Here is a 21,926-nt window from a genome sequence, read left to right as displayed (position 1 = left end):
TTATTGTCAAATGATAGGGGGACAAAGAGTGTGTGTGTGTGTGTGTGTGTGTGTGTGTTTAGAGCGAGAAAAGAAACAAACATGGTAAAATGTTAACAACTTGAGGATTTAGGTAAAGGATATATGGAAATGTATTATATTATTCACATAACTATTCCGTAGGTTTAACATTTTTAAAAATAAAAAGTTGGGGTAAACATTTCCATACTTCCTTTAATTTTCTTTGGGTGGCTACTAATTGTTTTTTTCTTTTAATTTTATACTTATATATTTATACCTTCATTCTTGACCCCTTTCAGTCTAACGAAAAGGACACATGAATGAATGATCTATGCATGTTTCCATATAGAAAACTCTTTTATAATAAGATAGGTATTGCCGTAGGATAGAAATGAGCAAGAATAGTATAAAACAGAAGGAAAGTATGTGGTCTTTAGAGAAAGAACAACTTCTGCTCAAATTTTGGTTCCAAAAAGTATTAGTTATGTGACCCTGAAAAAGTTATATTTAAAGGTACACATTAGTACATATTAGTACATACATATTAGTACATATATATATTAGTAATATGTACATATTAGTACATATTTAAAGGTACATAAAGGTACATATTAGTTGTTCTAATGACTGGTAGAGATTTTGGAGTTTATACTAATTATTATTTCAGGATACTGCTTGAAGACCTTAAATTTTCTTGTTTCCATTCTGTAATCACTACAAAATCTGCTCTCTCCTTTTTTAAACTAATAAAAAAGGAATTATAACATTAACCTATCTCAGAGGGAATGTTAAAAAGGATAAAAACAGTTTGTTTAATGACATTTATAATGGAAATTTCAATTCAGCAAACATTTATTGAGTTCTTGCTTTACTGGCACTGTGTTAAATGCATAGTTCTTGCTAACCTTAGGGAGTTTACCACTTAGTGGGAGAAACAGATCCTCATTATAATACAAGTGAACTGTGCTAAGTACTATAATAGAAGCACAGAGTATTAAATAATGGAAGGGAGTAAGCAGCTCATTCTCAGGATTAAGAAAATGCTTCATAGAGGAGATAATGCAAAAGCCAAGAATAGAGGAATGTATAAGATTTCATCAGATACAGAAGGAAATGGTTTTAGCAAAGGTGAAGAGGAAAGAAAGATCATGATAAGTTTGGAAGAGAAAAAGCATTTGATATGGAATAGCTAGGTCTTCAAATATGTGTTTTGAAATATAGGAGGGTGAAAGGATAACTGGGAACTGCATCATTTAAAAACAAAAAACAAACAAACAAAAAAACCAGATCCAGCACTTTGGGAGGCCAAGGCAAAAGGATCATTTGAGCCCAGGAGTTTGAACCAACCTGGGCAACAGAGTGAGACCCTGTCTCTGCAAAATATTAAAAAATTAGGCCGGGTGCAGTGGCTCACACCAGTAATCCCAGCACTTTGAGAGGCTGAGATGGGCAGATCACCTGAGGTCAGGAGTTTGAGACAAGCCTGGCCAACATGGTGAAAGCCATCTCTACTAAAAATACAAAAGAAATTAGCCGGGAGTGGTGACACACGCCAGTAATCCCAGCTACTCAGGAGGCTGAGGCAAGAGAATCGCTTGAACTTGGGTGACAGAGGTTGCAATGAGCCAAGGTCACGCCACTGCATTCCAGCCTGGGCAACAGAGCAAGACTCTGTCTCAAAAAAAATAGTAAAAATAAAAATAAAAAATAAAAAATTAGCCAGGTATGGAGGCAATTGCCTGTAGTCCCAGCTACTTGGGAGGTTGAGATGGGAGGAGCGCTTGAGCCTGGGAGATCAAGGCTACAGTGAACAATAATGGTGCCGTTGCACTCTAGCCTGGGGGACCGAGTGAGACCTCATCTTTAAAAAAAAAAAAAAAAGGAGGACCACTTCAGGCCAGGAGTTTGAGACCAGCCTGAGCAAAACAGACAGACTCTGTCTCTACAAAAAATAAAAATAAATTAGCCAGGCATTGTGGGACATGCTTCTACTTCTAGCTCGTTGGGATGATAAGAGCAGGCTGGAGGATCGCTTGAATCTAAGAGGTTGAGGTTGCAGTGAGCTATGATTACAACTCTGCACTCCAGCTTGGGAGACAGTGTTGTGGATATAAGAAGAAACAATATGTAGTAGAAAGAAACAGGAAAGAAAGTTACCGGCCGGGCGCGGTGGCTCAAGCTTGTAATTCCAGCACTTTGGGAGGCCGAGATGGGTGGATCACGAGGTCAGGAGATCGAGACCATCCTGGCTAACACGGTGAAACCCCGTCTCTACTAAAAAAAAATACAAAAAGCTAGCCGGGCGAGGTGGCGGGCGCCTGTACTCCTAGCTACTCGGGAGGCTGAGGCAGGAGAATGGCGTGAACCCGGGAGGCGGAGCTTGCAGTGAGCTGAGATCTGGCCACTACACTCCAGCCTGGGCGATAGAGCGAGACTTCGTCTCAAAAAAAAAAAAAAAAAGAAAGTTACAGTCTGACCTGAGCTTACTGTTTGCTTTCACACGTTTCTAGCTCTGTGCCTACACAAGTTATATAACTTCTCTGTGCTTAACTTTCTATAAAGAATGAGGTTGGCCAGACGCGGTGGCTCACACTTGTAACCCCAGCACTTTGGGATGTCGAGGCAGGCGGATCATCTGAGGTCAGGCGTTTGAGACCAGCCTGGCCAGCATGGTGAAACCCCATCTCTACTGAAAATACAAAAAAAATTAGCCAGGCATGATGGTGGGCGCCTGTAATCCCAGCTACTTGGGAGGCTGAGATAGGAGAATCACTTGAACCTGGGAGGCAGAGGTTGCAGTGAGCCGAGATCGCGCCCTGCACTCCAGCCTGGGTGACAGAGCAAGACTGTGTCTCAAGAAAAAAAAAAAAGAATGAAGATTAACTCATATGGTCTCATGTGGGAAAAATAGAAATATACAGTGCTAAAGCCATTTCTGAAGGGAAATGAATCTCTCAAGTGTGGAACCCATGTAAGTTTGTGCTCCAGTATAACTTAAACCACAGTCTGCATAACCTTTGTCAGACACATCAACTGTCCCACATAAGTACCTTTGATGGTTAATTTTATGTGCCAGCTCAACTGGACAACAGACTGCCCAAATTAAATATTATTTCTGGGTATGTCTGTGAGAATGTCTATGGAGGAGATTAGTATTTGAATTGGTGGACTCGGTAGACTACCCTCCCCAGGATTGGTAGGCATCATCCAATCCATTGAGGGCCTGAAAAGAACAGAAGGCAGAGGAAGGAGAATTTGCCTCTTTTTTTCTGCCTCACCACTTTAACTGGGACATCTCATCTCAATTTCTTCTGCTCTTGGACTGGGATTTAAACCTTCAGCTCCCGGGGTTTTTAGGACTTCAGACTTGCAGACAGCAGATCATGGACAAGTCAATTTCTCATAGTAAACCTTATTTTACATATATGTATCTCCTCCTAGTTCTGTTTTTCTGGAGAGCCCTGACTAATACACTAGCTACAGTGGTTCTGACTTATTCACTGAATACAATATAAACTCAGTTCTGCATATATAGATGCTCTATTAACCACACCACCACCTATTCTTCCCATTCTCCAACTTCACTCCGATGGAGCCATTTGGTTCAGGTAGGCTACATGATTTAAGGCTTCTTATTCCTCAGTTTTCTTTCATTCTGTCCCTTCTATATCTCCATGCCCTTCTATTCTTTTTACCAATCTAGGTATATTCCATCCATTATGATCTAGGTTAGTAACTAACAAACCAAACTGGGTGTCACGATCATCAATGAGTGCATGCAGTTCAAAACCAAGGCATACACAAAGAGTATGTGTTAGGGCTCTCTTTCTATGTGGGGCCTAACTTTGTAGGCATAACTGTTTACAATGAAGAACAATGTGATAGACTATACAACCTACAAAGTTTCCTTAAACAAAATGCCAGATAAAAATAAACATCCTCTGAAATATGTAACTGAGCTTGCAGAAAGGAAAGGGAAATTCCCAGAGGCCAAAGTGAAGGGGGAGTTGGAAATCAAAATGGTGAACTGATATTAAAGTTACCCTGAGGCACTGCCATTCTCAGAGTCTTCCATTTTACACACATTCTGAGACCCAAAAATTCCACCCCTTGGCAAATGAAGAAGACAAGGAAAGCTTTCTGCTCAGTCGTGGCACTAGAGGGGAAAAATGTCTTCCCTGATAATTTATAACCACAAACCTGCTCACAGGTCAGTTTGGGGCTCAAATTTACACTATCAGCCTAGTTTTGGAAGCCGTCAAAAAATTAAAAGTGGTCCTGGCGCGGTGGCTCACGCCTGTAATCCCAGCACTTTGGGTGGCTGAGGTGGGCGGATCACAAGGTCAGGAGATCGAGACCTGGCTAACACAGTGAAACCCTGTCTCTACTAAAAATACAAAAACAATTAGCTGGATATTGTGGTGGGTGCCTGTAGTCCCAGCTACTCAGGAGACTGAGGTAGGAGAATGGCGTGAACCTGGAAGGTGGAGCTTGCAGTGAGCAGAGATCGCATCACTGCACTCCAGCCTGGGCGACAGAGTGAGACTCTGTCTCAAAAAAAAAAAAAAGTAAAAGTGATCCCAGATTGAGAGTAACACAGGATACAGAAAAGAAGCAAATATGAATCTTCCTTTATGGGACAGATCTCAAATGGCATAGTCTGATTATTCAGGATTCCTACAAATAAAGTTCTAAAAAAAAATTGTCAACTTAGAATACAAGACAAATTAGAATTAAAAAACGAAGACTTTTTCAGACAAATAAAAACTGGGAGAGATCACCAAGAAATCCTTATTGAAAGAACTTCTAAAGGATACTAATTTCTTTTTTTTAAGACGGAGTTTCACTCTTGTTGCCCAGGATGGAGTGCAATGGCGCGATCTTGGCTCGCTGCAACCTCAACCTCCTGGGTTCAAGCGATTCTCCAGCTACTCCCAAGTAGCTGGGATTACAGGCATATGCCACCACACCTGGCTAATTTTGCATTGTTAGTAGAGACGGGGTTTCTCCATGTTGGTCAGGTTGGTCTCAAACTCCCGACCTCAGGTGATCTGCCCACCTCGGCCTCCCAAAGTTGAGGAGACAACGGGGTTTCACCATGTTGGCCAGGATGGTATGAATCTCCTGGCCTAAAATGAGTTACCCGCCTTGTCCTCCCAAAGTACTGTGATCATAGGCGTGAACTACCATGCCCAGCTGGATACTGATTTTTCTAAAAGAAGAAATTGACCTCAAAAGATCTAAATTACAAAAAGGAATAATAAGAAAGGCAACTGGTAGACACATGGGTAAATCTAAACACCTGATTCCAGCAATGTAAAGAAATCTCAGTCAAATCATTAGCTCATCACTAAGGTAAATGAGCCACAAACAAAGAATACAGACTTTACAGACTTTATACAGAACCACATAGGAACAAATAACTGCAAAAAATAGCAACAACAAACCCTCAGAATCAGAAGGGGGAGTTGATTTCCAGTGTTGCCACATTATATTATATAAATGTCCAGTTCTCAACAAAAAAATTGAGAAATATAAACAAAACAACAAAGAAAGACATAAAGAAAGAAAAAGAAAGGCAGGTCCATATGGGGATTGGGGGAAGCAGACAGTAGAAACTATCCCAGAGGAAGCCCCGACACTGGACTTACAGAGAAAGACTCTAAATCAGTGATTTTAAATATGTAATAGGAGCTAAAGGAAACACTGTTCAAAAGAACTAAAGGAAAGTATAACAATATCTTACCAAATAAAAAATATCAATAAAAAAATATAAATTGTTAAAAACAACCAAACAGAAATTCTGGGCCAGGTGTGGTGGCTCACGCCTATAAACCCAGCACTTTGGGAGGCCGAAGTGGGTGGATCATTTGAGGTCAGGAATTTGAGACCAGCCTGGCCAACATGGTAAAACCCTGTCTCTACTAAATATGCAGAAAGAGCTGGGCATGGTGGAGTGCACCTGTAATCCCAGCTACACAGGAAGCTAAGGCAGGGCGGAGGTTGCAGTGAGACGAAATTGTGCCACGGCACTCCAGCTGTGGTGACAGAGCAATAGTCTATCCCCTGCCAAAAAAAACAAAAGAAAAAGAAATTCTGGAGTTAGAAAGTATAATGATGGAAATAAAAATGTCACTACAGAGGCTTAATAGCAGATAAGAATCAACAAAATTGAAAATAGGTCAATTGAAATTATCCAATCTAAGACAAAGAAAAGAAAAAAAAATGAAGACAAAGAATACAGACTCGGAGACCTGTAGGACACCCTAATGCCTACCAATATATTCATAATGGGAGTCACAAGAAAAGGGAGATAGGAGTAGAAAGAATACTTGAAGAAATAATGGCTCTAAACTCCCCGAAATTTGATTTAAAAAAACAATAATCTACATCTTCATGAAGCTCAATAAATTCCAAGTAGGACAAACTCAAAGATAATCCATACCTAGACATATCATAGTTAAATTACTATGACGTGTTTTGAAAGCAGTTAGAAAGAAGCAACTCAACAAGTCCAAGGGAGCTCTAATAATGCTAATGGTTGATTTATCATTAGAAACCAATGAAGCCAAAAGGTGGTGGGATGGCATATTGAAAAGAAAAAGACTATTGATCAAGAAATCCATATCCAACAAACTATTCTTCAAAAACGAAGGATCTACTTCCATCATTACATCATGATGAGCTCCACTGACTCACTCCTATGTGAAAATTATTAATAATAACAACAAAGAAAAACTCAAACCAAGAACTCACCAAAACAACAAAAACAAAACCCCTAAAGCCTCTAGAAATGGTCCTAAGAGCAAATACCCAATGAATAAACGTGTATTCAAGAAAATTTGGCTGGGCATGACGGCTCATGCCTGTAATCTCAGCATTTTGGGAGGCCAAGGTGGGAGGATTTCTTGGGGTCAGGAGTTCAAGACCAGCCTGGGCAATGTAGTAAGACCTCATCTCTATAAAAACTAAAATAATAAGCCAGGTGTGACTGCATGCCTGTGGTCCTTGCTACTCAGGTGGCTGAGGGAGGAAGATCCTTTTCACCCAGGTGGTGTAGACTGCAGTGAGCCATGATCTCACTGCTGCACTCTAGCCTGGATGACAGAGGGAGACTGTCTCCAAAAAAAGAAAGAAAGAAAGAAAGAAACTGTAAAAAAAAAAAAAAATTGCTGCAATGGACTTAATACGATTGTCCCTTAAAAATGTATACATTGAAACTCTAATCCCAATGTGATACTATTTAGAGGTGGGACCTACAGGAGGTAACTGGGTCCTAAGGGTGGAGCCCTCATGAATGAGATGAGTGCCCTTATAAGAAGCTCAAAAGCTAGCTACCTCTTTTTCCACCACGTAAGGACACAAAGAGAAGTTGGCTGTCTACAAACTGGAAGAGGGCTGATATGGTTTAGCTGTGTCCCCACCCAAATCTCGTCTTGAATTGTAACTCCCACAATTCCTGCATGTTGTGGGAGGAACTCAGTGGGAGGTGATTGAATTATGGGAGTGGGTCTTTCCTGTGCTGCTCTTGTGATAGTGAATGAGTCTCATGAGATCTAATGGTTTTAAAAACGAAGAGTTTCTCTGCACAAGCTCTCTTTGCCTGCCACCAACCATGTAAGATGTGACTTACTCCTCCTTGCCTTCTGCCATGATTGTGAGTCCTCCCCAGTCATGTGGAACTGTAAGTCCATTAAACCTCTTTTTCTCCCCAGTCTCGGTTATGTCTTTATCAGCAGTGTGAAAACAAACTAATGCAAGGACCAGAACCTGACCATGCTGGCATCCTAATCTCACACTTTCAGTCTCCAGAACTGTGAGAAATAAATGTTTATTGTTTAAGGTACTCAGTCTATGACAATTTTTTTACAGAAGCCAGAACTCATTGAGATATTTGGTAAGACAAGTAAGAATCTGTGCACATGTACAGTGGAGGCATCAAGATAAATGCCTCCCTGCCCCATCCCCATTGTGAGGCAGAGACTACTCTCCAGACTGCTGTAGCCAAGAACACAAGACCCTTTCTCCCCTCAGCATCTAGCTGGAAGGCTTCCTTCCCAGGAGGAGCAGGACTTTGGTGCCTCTCATCCTGCCCCCATCTTTCTGTTGTTGAGGCTACATCCCAGGTGAGTGGGGTCAAAAGGTAGAGGCTCCCTTGTTTTGCCCAACTTATACTCATAGAAAGGAGGCTCTACCTTGGGCATGGCACACTGGGAATCCTTGAGGAAATGTAGGGAAAGGCAAATCAAAATCACAATGAGAACAATACTTCACACCTAATAGGATGGAAAACAAAACAATGAAAAGAACAATGTGTTGAGGAGGAATGTGGAAAAACTGGAACCTTCCTATATTCCTAGTGGAGATGTAAAATGGTGCAGGTGCCTTGGAAGATAGTCTGGCAGTACCTCAAAAGGTTAAACACTATATAACCCAGAAATCCACTCCTAGGAACACACCTAAGATATCTGAATGATGTCATTTATAGAAAACATCCAGAATAGGCATATCTATAACAACAGAAAGTAGATTAATCATTGCTAGGGGCTTGGGGTGGTAGTGAATGGGCACTGACTGGTAGTGGTTATGTGGTTCCTTTCTGAGGTGATAAATATATTCTGGAACTAACAGTGGTAACTGTTGTACAAGTTTATGAATATAAGTCACTATAATGTCACTACAGGGGCATTGAATGTAAGAAGTCCATTGAATTGCATACTTTAAAAGGGTGAATTTAATGGTATATGAATTACATCTCAAAAAGACACAAGAGAAATAGTTTTTCACTTAGTCATTGCAGCTTAAGAGGTTGGAAATCACTTGGCCAGCCTCATGTAGTGTCAACCAAAGACTAATATCTTACCTCAGTTCCTGTTTCTCTCCAATCCCAAGTCCGACTGCCCCCTGGCCATACTTTGCAGTCCTTATAGGTTGTATTAGAGCCTTTTACTTTCATTTGCCCCCATGATAAGGAAGCAATTTCAGGGGAAGTCATAAGGAACTTCACTGAAATCTGAAATTAAAAGAAAAATATACTAAATCAGTTATAAAGTAAGGCTGAAACAGTTTCAAAATGCACTGATAGTAAGTCCCGATTCTCCATGATTTAAGAAGCATCTTTTCATTCATGTGGTTGTCTTCTTCTTCTTTAGAGATCTAAAAAGTAACTATTATTCTTGGAATCCTGAATCATCCAACCATAGAAACCAGATACTACAATTACTTATCAGACTCCAGAGGGAATCCTCAGGATATTTTTGAGAGATAAAATTAAGAGATGAAGATTTACTTCAGCATGATGGAGTGAAGTTGACACATTCTCTTCCCAAGAAGAAACTATAAAGGTAGAAAAAAACTGTCAAAACCAAAAATTTGTCACTCTAGAAATAAAATTAAAGGCATATACCACAATCAGAGAAATGCTTATTCATGAAGATCACTGAATTTCAGGTAAGAACAACAATTTTTTTGTTGTTCTTGCCTGGAACGACTCCCATTCCACCACTCCAGTTCTGTTGTAAGTGAAGTTCAAGTAGGTTGGGGCAGGACATGAAAATGAACAGCCTTGCCGCCATGGCCAAAGCAGGCTTACTTCACTTAGAGCCATTATCAGTTTAAACAGGTGATCTCAGTGGCAAGCAAACATGGATAGAAGGTAGCTCTGCTTGCCTTATGTTGCCTTTTGTTTAGGACAAGCAATGGATTGGCAAACTAGGTGGGATTTAACAGGAATTTCCCAGGGATGACACAGCCATAGGGGGTTTTATAAGCTCTCTACATATCCCAAGTGGACCAGAGGCTGCAAGGATTTGCATCAAAGACTTGGAAGATAGACCCAAGACACCCAAACATTCTAGGCTGATGGATCCTGACCACATACACAGTGGATAAGCAAGAAGGTTCAAGAGGGCCTTGCAGAATGTAAAAGCCAGTGAAGACATACAACAGCTGGACTTTGCACGCACTCCCCAGTACACACAGTGATCCATTAGTAGAGAGAGAAAGTCTTACTGGCTCATAGTGTTTGAGCCAAATGTTTAATTAATGTTTGGCTGAACACTAAGCTATATACACACCAAGGACAACCTTGGGAAACCGGGTTTAAGAATAAAATCAAAGAAAAAACCCTAACAGAACAGAGACTTCAGTAGACACATATTGCATGGGAGAATTCATAGATTTAGTTTAGTGCTATGGTTTGCATGTCGGCACCCTTCCAAATTCATGTTTAAATGTAACTGTCATTATAACAACATTAAGAGGTGGGACCTTTAAGAGCTGATTAGGCCATGAGGGTTCCGCCCTCATGAATGGATTATGCTGTTATTGCAGGAGTGGTAGGTTCATTATAAAAGAATGAGTATGGCCCTCTCTTTGAGCTTCCACCATGTGATGACTTCCACCATAGGATGATGCAGCAAGAAGACTCTCACCAGATGAGAGCCAATTGATCTTGGACTTCCCAGCCTCCAGAATTGTGAGACAAAAATTTATTTTCATTATAAATTATAAATTACCCAGTTTCAGGTATTCGGTTATAGGAGCACAAAATGGATTAAGACACTTAGTATAGGCAAACAGCTAAACCCACACACACAAACAAATAACAACTTTCAAGGGGAAAAGTTGTTTCCCCAGGCTGGATGCCTGGATATCCAGACTTTCCTACAATATGTTATCTAAAATGTCACTTTTCAACAACAAATTACAAGGCATGCAAATAAACAAAAACTATGACCCACACTCAGTAAACTGAAACTGTTATCTGGGGCTGGGTGTGGTGGCTCATGTCTGTAATCCCAGCACATTGGGAGGCCAAGGTGGGAGGTGGGAGTTTCACTTGAGGCCAGAATTTCAAGACCAGCCTCAGCAACACAGAGATACCCAGTTTCTTTTATGTTTTTACTAGAATTTTATTTTTCTAATAGAAATACATTAAACACTTTTTTTTTTTTTTTGAGATGGAGTCTGGCTCTGTTTGCCCAGGCTGGAGTGCAGTGGTGCAATCTTGGCTCACTGCAACTTCTACCTCTGGGGTTCAAGTGATTATCCTGTCTCAGCCTCCCAAGTAGCTGGTATTACAGGCGTGCACTACCATGCCTGGCTAATTTTTGTATTTTTGGTGGAGACAGGGTTTCACTATGTTGGCCAGGCTGGTCTCAGTCTCCTGACCTCAGGTGATCCACCTGCCTTGGCCTCCCAAAGTGCTGGGAATACAGGCGTGAGCCCCTGCGCCCGGCCTAAAGACCCTTTTAAATTCAAAAGGTACTAAACAGTACAGAGTGAAAGTTTCCTTGCTCCCATGAACCCCAGATACCTAGTTTTCATGTTTCTTTTCAAAGGTATATTGTGTATTAACCATTCAAATCTCTGGGTGCTATGTTTGTGTGTGTACTGTCCCCCTCTCCATACTCTAATATTACACAAATGATAACATGCTATCAACCCTGGTCTTTATTTTGCTTTTTTGCTTTCTGATACCTTGGAAATTGTTATATGTATGTAACATCTTTTTTTAAGTTCCAGGATACATGTGTAAGACATGCAGGTTCATTACATAGGTACACATGTGCCATGGTGGTTTGCTGCACCTATCAACCCATCACCTAGGTATTAAGCCCCACATGGATTAGCTATTTATCCTGATGCTCTCCCTCCCCATGACCCCCACCAGCAAGCCCCAGTGTGTGTTGTTCCCCTCCCTGTGTCCATGTGCTCTTTGTTCAGCTCCCACTTATAAGTGAGAACACGTGGTGTTCAGTTTTCTGTTCCTGTGTTAGTCTGCTGAGGATAACGGCTTCCAGCTCCATCCGTGTCCCTGCAAAGGACATGATCTCGTTCCCTTTTATGGTTGCATAGTATACCATGGTGCATATGTACCACATTTTCTTTATCCAGTCTATCACTGATGGGCATTTGGGTTCATTCCATGTCTTTGCTATTGTAAACAGTGCTGCAATGAATATATGCATGCATTTATCTTCATAACAGAATGATTTATATTCCTCTGGGCGTATACCCAGTAATGGGATTGCTGGGTCAAATGGTATTTCTAGGTCTAGGTATTTGAGGAATCGCCCCACTGTTTTCCAAAAAGGTTGAACTAATTTACATTCCCACCAATAGTGTAAAAGCATTCCTATTGGGAGACCCAGTTTCTTTTTTTTTTTTTTTTTTGAGACAGAGTCTTGCTCTGTCACCCAGGCTGAAGTGCAGTGGCACGATCTCAGCTCACTGCAAGCTCCACCTCCCAGGTTCACGCCATTCTCCTGCCTCCTAAGCAGCAGAGACTACAGGTACCCGCCATCACACCCGGCTAATTTTTTGTATTTTTTGTAGAGACGGGGTTTCACTATGTTAGCCAGGATGGTGGAGACCTGGTTTCCACAAAAAAAAAAAAAAAAAAAAAAAAGGCCAGGTGTCCAGGTGTGGTGGCTTGCACCTATAGTGCTAGCTACTCAGGAGGCTGAGGCAGGAGGATCACTTGAGCCCATGAGTTTGAGGTTGCAGTGAGCAATGATCTTGCCACTATACTCCAGCCTGGGTGACTGAGCAAGACCCTGTCTCCAAAAATTAATTAATTAATTAATTAAAAAATAAACTGAGTAATTGAGTATTCCCAGAAGTCTGACATTTAGCAAAGACTTCAAAGAAAGTATTGTAAGGGAAATAAAGCACAGAGAAATAAACAAAAATATGGTAACAATGACTCAGCAAATACAGAATCTCAATAAGGAAATATTTCAAAAAGGAATAAAATGGAAATTCTAGAACTGGTAAGCACAGTAAGTAAAAGGTACTTGTATCAGTCAGGGTTATCCAGAGAAACAGAAGCAGATGACTATAAATATTGACAGACTTGTTTCAAAAAAGTGGCTCACAAAATTTTGGAAGCTGGCAAGTGTAAAATGTGTAGATAATACTGGTAAGCTGCTCTCTCTTGGGCAAGAGTTCTTATGGTACTGAGGCAGTGTTTCTTCTTCTTCACGGAAACATCAGTTTTGCCTGGACTTTAAACTGACTAGAAGAGGCCAACTCAGTGTATCAAGGATAATCTCATATATACACTAGTCTACTGACTGTAGATGTTAACCATATCTACAAGGTATGTTCACAGCAACACTTAGATTAGTATTTGGTTAAATAACTGCATACTATAACCTTACCACGTTAACACATAAAACTAACAGTCACAGTCTACCTCTTGTCAATTTGGCACCTATATGTATCTCCTTAACCATATTTAATCTCCATATAAAGATGATTAGAAAGTCTTACTTCTGATTAACATTAACAACTAAGAACCCATTTTTGCAAGTTCAACTTATTATTAATATCAAAGAGACAGGGTCTCATTCTTTCATCCAGTCTGGAGTGCAGTAGCGTGATCTTAGCTCACTGCAACCTCAAGCCCCTGGGCTCCAGTGATCTTCCCACCTCAGGCTAGTTCCTAGCTGGAACTAGAGGTATGTGCCACCACGTCCAGCTAATTTTGTAATTTTTATTTTTATTTTTTTTAAGAGCCAGGTTCTCACTATGTTGCCCATGTTGGTCTCCAAATCCTGGGCTCAAGCAATCTATCTTCTCTCCTCAGCCTCCCAAAGTGCTCGGATTACAGGGATGAGCCACTGTGCCCAGCCTCGATTTCTGAATGTCCATCTAAAAAAATAAGTACCAGAGGGCTGGGCGTGGTGGCTCACACCTGTAATTCCAGCACTTTGGATGGCCAAAGCAGGTGGATCACTTGAGGTCAGGAGTTCAAGACCAGTCTGGCCAACAGGGTGAAAACCTGTCTCTATTAAAAATACAAAAATTAGCCAGGCGTAGTGATGCACACCTGTAATCCCATCTACCCGGGATGCTGAGGCAGGAGGCAGAGGTAGCAATGAGCCAAGATCGCACCACTGCACTCCAGCCTGGGTGACAGAGCGCGACTCCGTCTCAAAAAAACAAAACAAAACAAAAAAACCAAAGGAACAGGCGCAGTGGCTCGCGCCTGTGATCCCGGCACTTTGGGAGGCCGAGGCGGATGGATCATGAGGTCAGGGGTTAGAGACCAGCCTGGCTAACATGGTGAAACCCTGTCTCTACCAAAAATAACAAAAATTAGCTGGGTGTGGTGGCGGGCACCTGTAATCCCAGCTACTGGGTAGACTGAGGCAGGAGAATCGTTTGAACCTGGGAGGCAGAGGTTGCAGTGAGCTGAGATCGTGCCACTGCACTTCAGCCTGGGCGACAGAGCGAGACTATGTCTCAAAAAACAACCAAACAAACAAACAAACAAAAAACCCAAAGAAATAAAAACAAATAACACAGAAGTTCAATATATTGTTTTGGGTGCTATGGAAGGAAGATACAAATTCATAAAACATGATTCCTGTTTTTGAGGATCTAATACTACAGTATTAGATTATAGTAATTATACACATATAATTACAAGGTAACTTTTTTGTTTTTTTGAGATGGAGTTTCGCTCTTGTTGCCCAGGCTGGAGTGTAATGGCGCAATCTCGGCTCACCGCAACCTCCGTCTCCCGGGTTCAAGCAATTCTCCTGCCTCAGCCTCCTGAGTAGTTGGGATTACAAGCGCCCGCCACCATGCCCGCCTAATTTTGTATTTTAGAAACGGGGTTTCTCCATGTTGTTCAGGATGGTCCCGAACTCCTGATCTCAGGTGATCCACCTGCCTCGGCCTCCCAAAGTACTGGGATTATAGGCATGAGCCACCGCAACCAGCCACAAGGTAACTTCTTAAGAAAAACCAAAGTAACTTTAAAAAAGTGATATAGGCCGGGCGCGGTGGCTCAAGCCTGTAATCCCAGCACTTTGGGAGGCCGAGACGGGCGGATCACGAGGTCAGGAGATCAAGACCATCCTGGCTAACGCGGTGAAACCCCGTCTCTACTAAAAAAAAATACAAAAAACTAGCCGGGCGAGGTGGCGGGCGCCTGTAGTCTCAGCTACTCAGGAGGCTGAGGCAGGAGAATGGCGCAAACCCGGGAGGTGGAGCTTGCAGTGAGCTGAGATCCGGCCACTGCACTCCAGCCTGGGTGACAGAGCGAGACTCCGTCTCAAAAAAAAAAAAAAAAAAAAAAAAAAAAAAAAAAAAAAAAAAAAAAAAAAAAAAAAAAAAAAAGTGATATAAGGAGAGACATAATGAGTATGTTTTGAGGATTTCTTTATTAGTCTGATAGGGCTTCCATTACAAAGTACCACAGATTGGGTGTCTTAAACAATAGAAATTTATTTTCTCACAGTTCTGGAGGCTAGAAGTCCAAGATCAAGGTGCCAATAGGATTGGTTGGTTTATGGCGAGGCCTTTCTTTTTGGCTTGGAAATGGATGCCTTTTTCTGTTTTCTCATATGGCTTTTTCTGCTTGCATGGGCACACCTGGTATTTCTTTCTCTTCTTATAAATTCACCCATCCTATTAGATTAGGGCCTGACTCTTACGACCTCATTTAATTTCAACTACTTCCTTGAAGACCCTATCTCTAACTACAGTCATTTTTAGGGTTAGGGCTTCAATATATGAAGTTGGTGGGGAGTGCACATTCAGTCCACAGCAATTTCTAGGTAGGAAATTAAAGAAATATGTTTGAGGGAATAGTATATGAACTGGATCTTAAAATTCAATTGAGAAAAAAAGGAATATTTATTGGGAACCTACCATGTACCAGATATTTTAGATCTATTATCTCAACAACATCAAGATTCGAGAGTGGTTAAGAACTTTGTTCCAAATTATATAGCTAATAAGTGAGAAAATGAGAATTTGAATCCAAGTCTGTCTGACTCTACAGCCTGTATTCTTCAATTCACTTTACCATTCTCCTCCAACCAATATTATTATTTTCTTTTTTGAGACAGAGTCTCACTCTGTCACCCAGGCTAGGGTGCAGTGGCATGATCTCGGCTCACTGTAACCTCCAAGTGATTCTTGTGCCTCAGTCTCCCTGGTAGCTGGGATTGCAGGTACATGCCACCATGCCTGGCTAATTTTTGTATTTTTTGGGAGACAGGGTTTCGCCATGTTTGCCAGGCTGGTCTCAAATTCCTGACCTCAAGCGATCCGCCCACCTCAGTCTCCCAAAGTACTGGGATTACAGGTGTAAGCCACCACATCTGACCCCAACTTAAGATTCAACAACTATTAAATAAGGAAATGTATAGGAAAATTATAGAATTTAGTATTAGGAAAACAACTTTTTGGTAGATAAAATGTCACTGTTGCTTTTTTGGGAGTATCAACAAGGAAGATGAGTCTGATTTAGAAAATAAACCATAATCATTACATGAGTTAAACATACCCCAAAGCATAGTGGCTTAAATAAGACAAAGTTTAAAGTCCAGAGGTAGTCAACATAGGGCAGGTATAGTGGTTATCTCAAAGTCTAGGAATTAGGCGGCTTGCAGGTTTCAGCCTCACAGTCTTGATGATGAGGCCTTCACTCTCATAGTTTAATATGGAGCTCTGGCGATCACATCCATGTTCCAAGCAACAGAATAAAGAGATAAAGTGGGAAGGGGCAAAGGGTATATGTCTGGTGTCCTTTAAGAAATTTCCTGAAAGGTTTCAGAGAATACTTCTGTTTGCATGTTATTTGCCAGAATATAGTCATGTGGTCACACTCAATTGCAAAGAATGCTAGATCTATCTGTTCTAACAGGCAATGTGCCCAGCTTAAAAGTAGAGATTTCAAGGGGAGAATATGTATTAAGGAGGTACTAGTCTCCGAAATAATTATTTATCCTTATACATCAGGTTTTTGTTCTTTCTTTTTATAAAAATATGGATACCCTTTGGACTACTCTGGTGTAGCTCATGAGATAACATTCATTTTTTTAACTTCTATATTCCACTTGTAGTATTAATTATCAATAATGTTACAGTTTCTGAGTGGTAAAGGTGAGATTGGGAACTAAAGTCACCAGATGTCAAAAGTTATGTCCTTTCCATTATACCTCCTTATCTTGATACTAGAAACATTCTTCTGCAAGTACTTAATCAGTCTTTTACTAGGCATTTGAATTACCCTTAAAATCCATTTTCTTAGCCAGGCTGAGTGGCTCACGTCTGTAATCCCAGAACTTTGGGAGGCCATGGTGGGTGGATCACCTAAGGTCAGGAGTTCGAGACCAGCCTGACCAACATGGTGAAAACCCGTTATCTACCAAAAATACAAAAATTAGCTGAACAAGGTGGTATGTACTTGTAATCCCAGCTAGTCAGGAGACTGAGGCAGGAGAATCACTTGAACCTGGGAGGAGGAGGTTGCAGTGAGCCGAGATTGCATGACTCTGTCTCAAAAAGAAAAAAAAAAAATTTTCTCCATGAAATTCATCACAAAAGATGTAATGGTTTCCTCATGCCCTTCTCACTTTGATAATAAAATCATAATTAAGAGGTTCTCTGATCTTCATTATGTTTTTACTTCTGTAGAAACTTTGCATCTTCTCATTTCTTCAAAACTACCTAAAGTGTTTAGTTCTTTGTTGGGAATGAAACCATTGCTTCCTTAACCATTAAGTGAGTTTGTTTACCATTTGTATTTGTTGATATGTAATTTGCATTTTATTCATTGAATTAGTATTTATAATCTTGGTTTCTGTATGGAGTATATATGAATCTGCATGACTATGTCTAGGATTATAAGCTTTTAAAGCACCATAAAAAAAGACATATAATGGAACACTTTTTCTGCTGTTGACTTTACTTAATACATGGTGGTAACTAGTATCAAAAGCAGTTTTCTTCATCTACAGTTTGTATCTGCTTTCAGTTGCCTTTTCAATTTATTTCTACTCAAGAGACATTTTTGAGCTTCTAACATGTATAACTCTTTGTGCTAAGAGCTGGCAGAATAAATAATTAGGAAGGTAGAATTACTCAAAAATAAATGGAATCATTTCATGACTTCAAGAAGAAAGGTCAAAATCTAGATGGAATGGTAGATAAATATTACTATACAATTAACTGTAATACAAATCAGATTGTGCTAAGTCCAGGGTGAGTAGAGAATTTTAATGTTACGTATTGATAAACATTCTAATAGGTACAAACAAAGTACAAGGGGATAATAGCAGGAATAGTGATTAACTCTGAGAAGACTTAGAGAGCAGTGATCTGAGATCCGCCACTGCACTCCAGCCTGGACAACAGAGTGAGACCCTGTCTCAAAAAAAAAAAAAAACATATATAGACACACACACACACATATATGTACACATACATATATACACACACACATATATATATACAAAATAAAGTGCACAATAAATGTAAGGAGCTTGGATCATCCTGAAACCATCCCTGCCCCGGTCTGTGGAAAAACTGTCTTCCACGATACTGGTCCCTTGTGTCAAAAAGGTTAGGGACTGCTGTTACAGAGCACAAATGGACTGAATTCTTCTTTGACAACATCACTGTAAGCCTGGGTATAAAAAAAATTTCAAGAGGCAAATATGGGGAGAACTGAGGGGTAGGGGGACTTTTTTTTTTTTTTTTCTTAAAACAGAGGGTACTACATGAGAAAATACTGGAAATACATTTGAAGAATAAACATAAAAGTTCCTCTATGGCTGGGCGCGGTGGCTCATGCCTGTAATCCCAGCACTTTGGGAGGCCAAGGTGGGTGGACCACCTGAGGTCGGGAGTTTCAGACCAGCCTGATCAACATAGAGAAACCCCGCCTCTGCTAAAAATACAAAATTAGCCTGGCGTGGTGGCGCATGCCTGTAATCCCAGCTACTGGGGAGGCTGAGGCAGGAGAAGCACTTGACCCAGGAGGCGGAGGTTGCAGTGAGCCAAGATCACGCCATGGCACTCCAGCCTGGGCAACAAGAGTGAAACGCCATCTCACAGAAAAAAAAAAAAAAAAAAAAAAGTTCCTCTATTTGTGAAGTTTCATTTTATAAACTTATAAACTCAAAGAATAAATTTATATATGAGAATCAACCCTGCCAGAAATACATGATGCTGATGGTTATTTGTGTATTGCCACTTCCAAACCTGTAATTTTGTAAGTACAGTTGTCTATTGTCAGTGTGATTAGAGTACAGTGAGTGATGTAGCTGGAGAGGTAAATTGAGTTCAGATTATGGTGGATATCATAGGTATGTCAAGAGATTTGGACTTTAGAGAAAATGCAGTCACAAGATGTTTGTCAACAGAACAGTGACATAATTTCATACAAGATTTAAAAAGATACCTGGCCAGGCATGGTGGCTCATGCCTATAATCCCAGCACTTTTGGGAGGCTGAAGTGGGTGGATCACTTGAAGTCAGGAGTTCAAGACCAGATGGGCCAACATGGTGAAACCTCATCTCTATTAAAAAAAAAAAAATTAGCCAGGCATGGTGGCACATGTCTGTAATCCCAACTACTTGGGGAGGCTGAGGCAGGAGAATCACTTGAAACTGGGAGGTGGAGGTTGCAGTGAGCCAAGATCATACCACTGCACTCCAGCCTGGGTGACAGAGTGAGACCCTGTCTCAGAAAAAAAAAAAAAAAAAAAAAGATACCTAAGTAGTGCGAAAGGTGGCTGCTTCTTTCATGTTGTATGGAAGAAATTATATCCCATAGTAGGCATGGCTTGGGAGAGTAAAATCAAGAAGGTAAGGGTAGAGCAGGGTATATTAAGATTGGTTCCCAGAACACCAGAATGATAATCACATCATGTGCTTGCAGTTACCAAGGCTCCAACAGAGATCTACTAAGTAAGAATTTCAAGGAGTAGCCAAAGAATCTGTATTAATCAGCTGATGGCCATTGGGTTGTCTCCAATTTTTGGTATTAGAAACAATGCTTGTTATGAACATTTATGTAAAAATTTTTGCATGGACATATGCTCCTTTCTCTTGAGTATAGCTAGGAAAGGAACTGCTGGTTCAAATAACTTTATGTTTATCATTTTGAGGAGCTATCAGACTGTTACATAGCAGATCCACAACTTTGTAATTCCACCAGCAGTGACGAGGGTTCTGCTTTCTCCATATCCTTGTCAACGCCAATTTCAAGCCGTCATTGTGGGTGTGAAGTGATATTTTTTTCTTTCTTTCTTTCTTCTGAGACAGGGTCTTGCTTTGTTGCCCAGGCTGGAGTGCAGTGACATGATTACAGCTCACTGAAGCCTCGACCAATTCTCCCATCTCAGCTTCCCAAGTAGCTGGGACTACAGTTGCAAGCCACCACACCTGGCTTTTTTTTTTTTTTTTTTTTTTGTATATTTTGTAGAGACAGGGTCTCGTCATGTTGCCCAGACTGGTCTCAAACTCCTGGACTCAATCAATTCTCCCACCTCAGTCTCCCAAAGTGATGGGATTACAGGCACGAGCCACTGTGCCCAACCATAAAGTACTATTTCATTGTGGTTTTCATTATTTATTTCCTGATGATCAAGATGTTGAGTATCTTCTCATTTGCTTGTCGGCTATTTGTATATTTTCTTTGATGAAATGCCAATTGTTTTTTTATTATTGATGTATTTTTGTAGAGCACCCAATCCTGTTGCTGTTTGGGGTGCCACTATGTAACCCACATGGACCTATGGGACTGAATAAAGGGGGGCAAATGCGGGAATAAAAGACAAGAGACAAAAGAGTGTATTTGGAAGAAGGGGTTGGGGGCACCTTGCCTCTAGTGGACAAGGGCCCTGAGCTTTACACAGCCCTCCGTATTTATTAGGCAAAAGAGATAGCAAGAAATGGAGGTGGGTGGGGGGTGGGTGTTGGCGGGCTTGTAAGACTGCATTCTTCGAACAATAGGCGCTAGATTTCTTAACAGATAACTATCCCAGGGCCAGGGAGTGAGGTCCTCAGCAAACCTTTTGGTGGCAGGGCAGTATCAGTTTGCCAACATCCTGCATTCATGATAAATAGTTTGCTGTTTGATCATATAGCCTCCAGCGGAATGCTGAGTTGGTCATGATCCCTTTGGCCTTTTCAGCTCCCAACATGTTTTTAACATCTTCTAGATGAATCTCTTACTGGATATATTTTTTCCTATTTTGTAGGTTGTCTTTTGACTTTCTTTTCTTCTTTTATGTACAGAGTCTTGCTCTGTTGCCTAGGCTGGAGTGCAATGGCACAATCATAGCTTACCACAGCCTCAAAATCCTGGGCTCAAGTGATTTTCCCACCTAAGGCTCCTGAGCAGCTAGGACTACAGGTGTGCAGCACCATGTCTGGCTAAGTTTACAAAAAAATTTTGTAGAGATGGGGTCTCACTATGTTTCCCAGGATGGTCTCAAATTCCTAGCCTCAAGTGACCCTCTGGTCTTGGTCTCCAAAAGTGCTGGGATTACAAGCATGAACAACTGTGCCCAGACTTGATTTTCTTTCTTAAGCCCCACATTTGGACTGATGGTCTTGACTTTTGATACATGATTTTGTAAAGCACACAGGTTTTTAATTTTGATGAGGTCTATTAATTTATTTTTCCTTTTGTTGCTTGTGGATTTGGTGTTACTTCTAAGAATCCATTGCCATATCCAAGGTCTTAAAGATTTACTCTTGTTTTCTTCTAAGAGTTGCATAGTTTCAGGTCTTACAAATGTAGTCGTCTGAAACATTCTGAATTATTTATATGGAATTAATTAGGGGTTCACCTTCATTCTTTTCTATGTGGATCTCCAGTTTTCCCAGCATCATTTGTTGCAAAGACTATTCTTTCCCCATTAGATGGTCTTGGTATCTTTATTTTAAATTAATTTACTCTAGATGTACAGGTTTATATCTAAGTCTCCATTCTATTCCACTGACCCAAATGGCTATTTGTTATTCAGACTGACTACTACAAAAAAATACCATAGATTGGTAACTTAAACAACAAAAATTTATTTTTGACAGTTCTGGAGCTGGCATATCCAAGATAAGGTGCTGGCCTGACTGTTGTCTGGTGAGGGCTTTCTCCTCGGGTTGGAGAT

The 21,926-nt window shown here is 40.8% G+C and overlaps 1 protein-coding gene and 1 long non-coding RNA gene across 4 annotated transcripts in view; one reads left to right on the top strand and one right to left on the bottom strand.

The window, feature by feature from the left end:
- The window catches only part of LOC114672364 (uncharacterized), a 32,182-nt gene extending 22,771 nt beyond the window's left edge, over positions 1 to 9,411 (top strand). The window contains exons 3-4 of the long non-coding RNA XR_013404204.1: positions 7,873 to 8,126; positions 9,153 to 9,411. This is a non-coding gene — a long non-coding RNA (uncharacterized LOC114672364). The remainder of the gene's footprint in view (positions 1 to 7,872; positions 8,127 to 9,152) is intronic.
- AAMDC (adipogenesis associated Mth938 domain containing) overlaps positions 1 to 21,926 on the bottom strand; it is a 52,157-nt gene that overhangs the window by 22,845 nt on the left and 7,386 nt on the right. For 2 of the 3 annotated variants that reach the window (XM_015115118.3, NM_001266228.1), the window contains exon 2: positions 8,864 to 9,013. In XM_015115118.3, the coding sequence (XP_014970604.1) occupies positions 8,864 to 8,995 (132 nt within the window). In that variant the 5' untranslated portion in view covers positions 8,996 to 9,013. Of the gene's footprint in view, positions 1 to 8,863; positions 9,014 to 10,269; positions 10,344 to 21,926 lie in introns of those variants that run through there. The other variant, XM_077960447.1, reaches the window with a different exon arrangement.

The sequence above is a fragment of the Macaca mulatta genome, chromosome 14, assembly GCF_049350105.2.
Source record: "Macaca mulatta isolate MMU2019108-1 chromosome 14, T2T-MMU8v2.0, whole genome shotgun sequence".
Classification (NCBI taxonomy): Eukaryota; Metazoa; Chordata; class Mammalia; order Primates; family Cercopithecidae; genus Macaca; species Macaca mulatta.
Note: the sequence above shows the minus strand (reverse complement) of the source record. Positions and strands in the feature narration are given on the sequence as shown.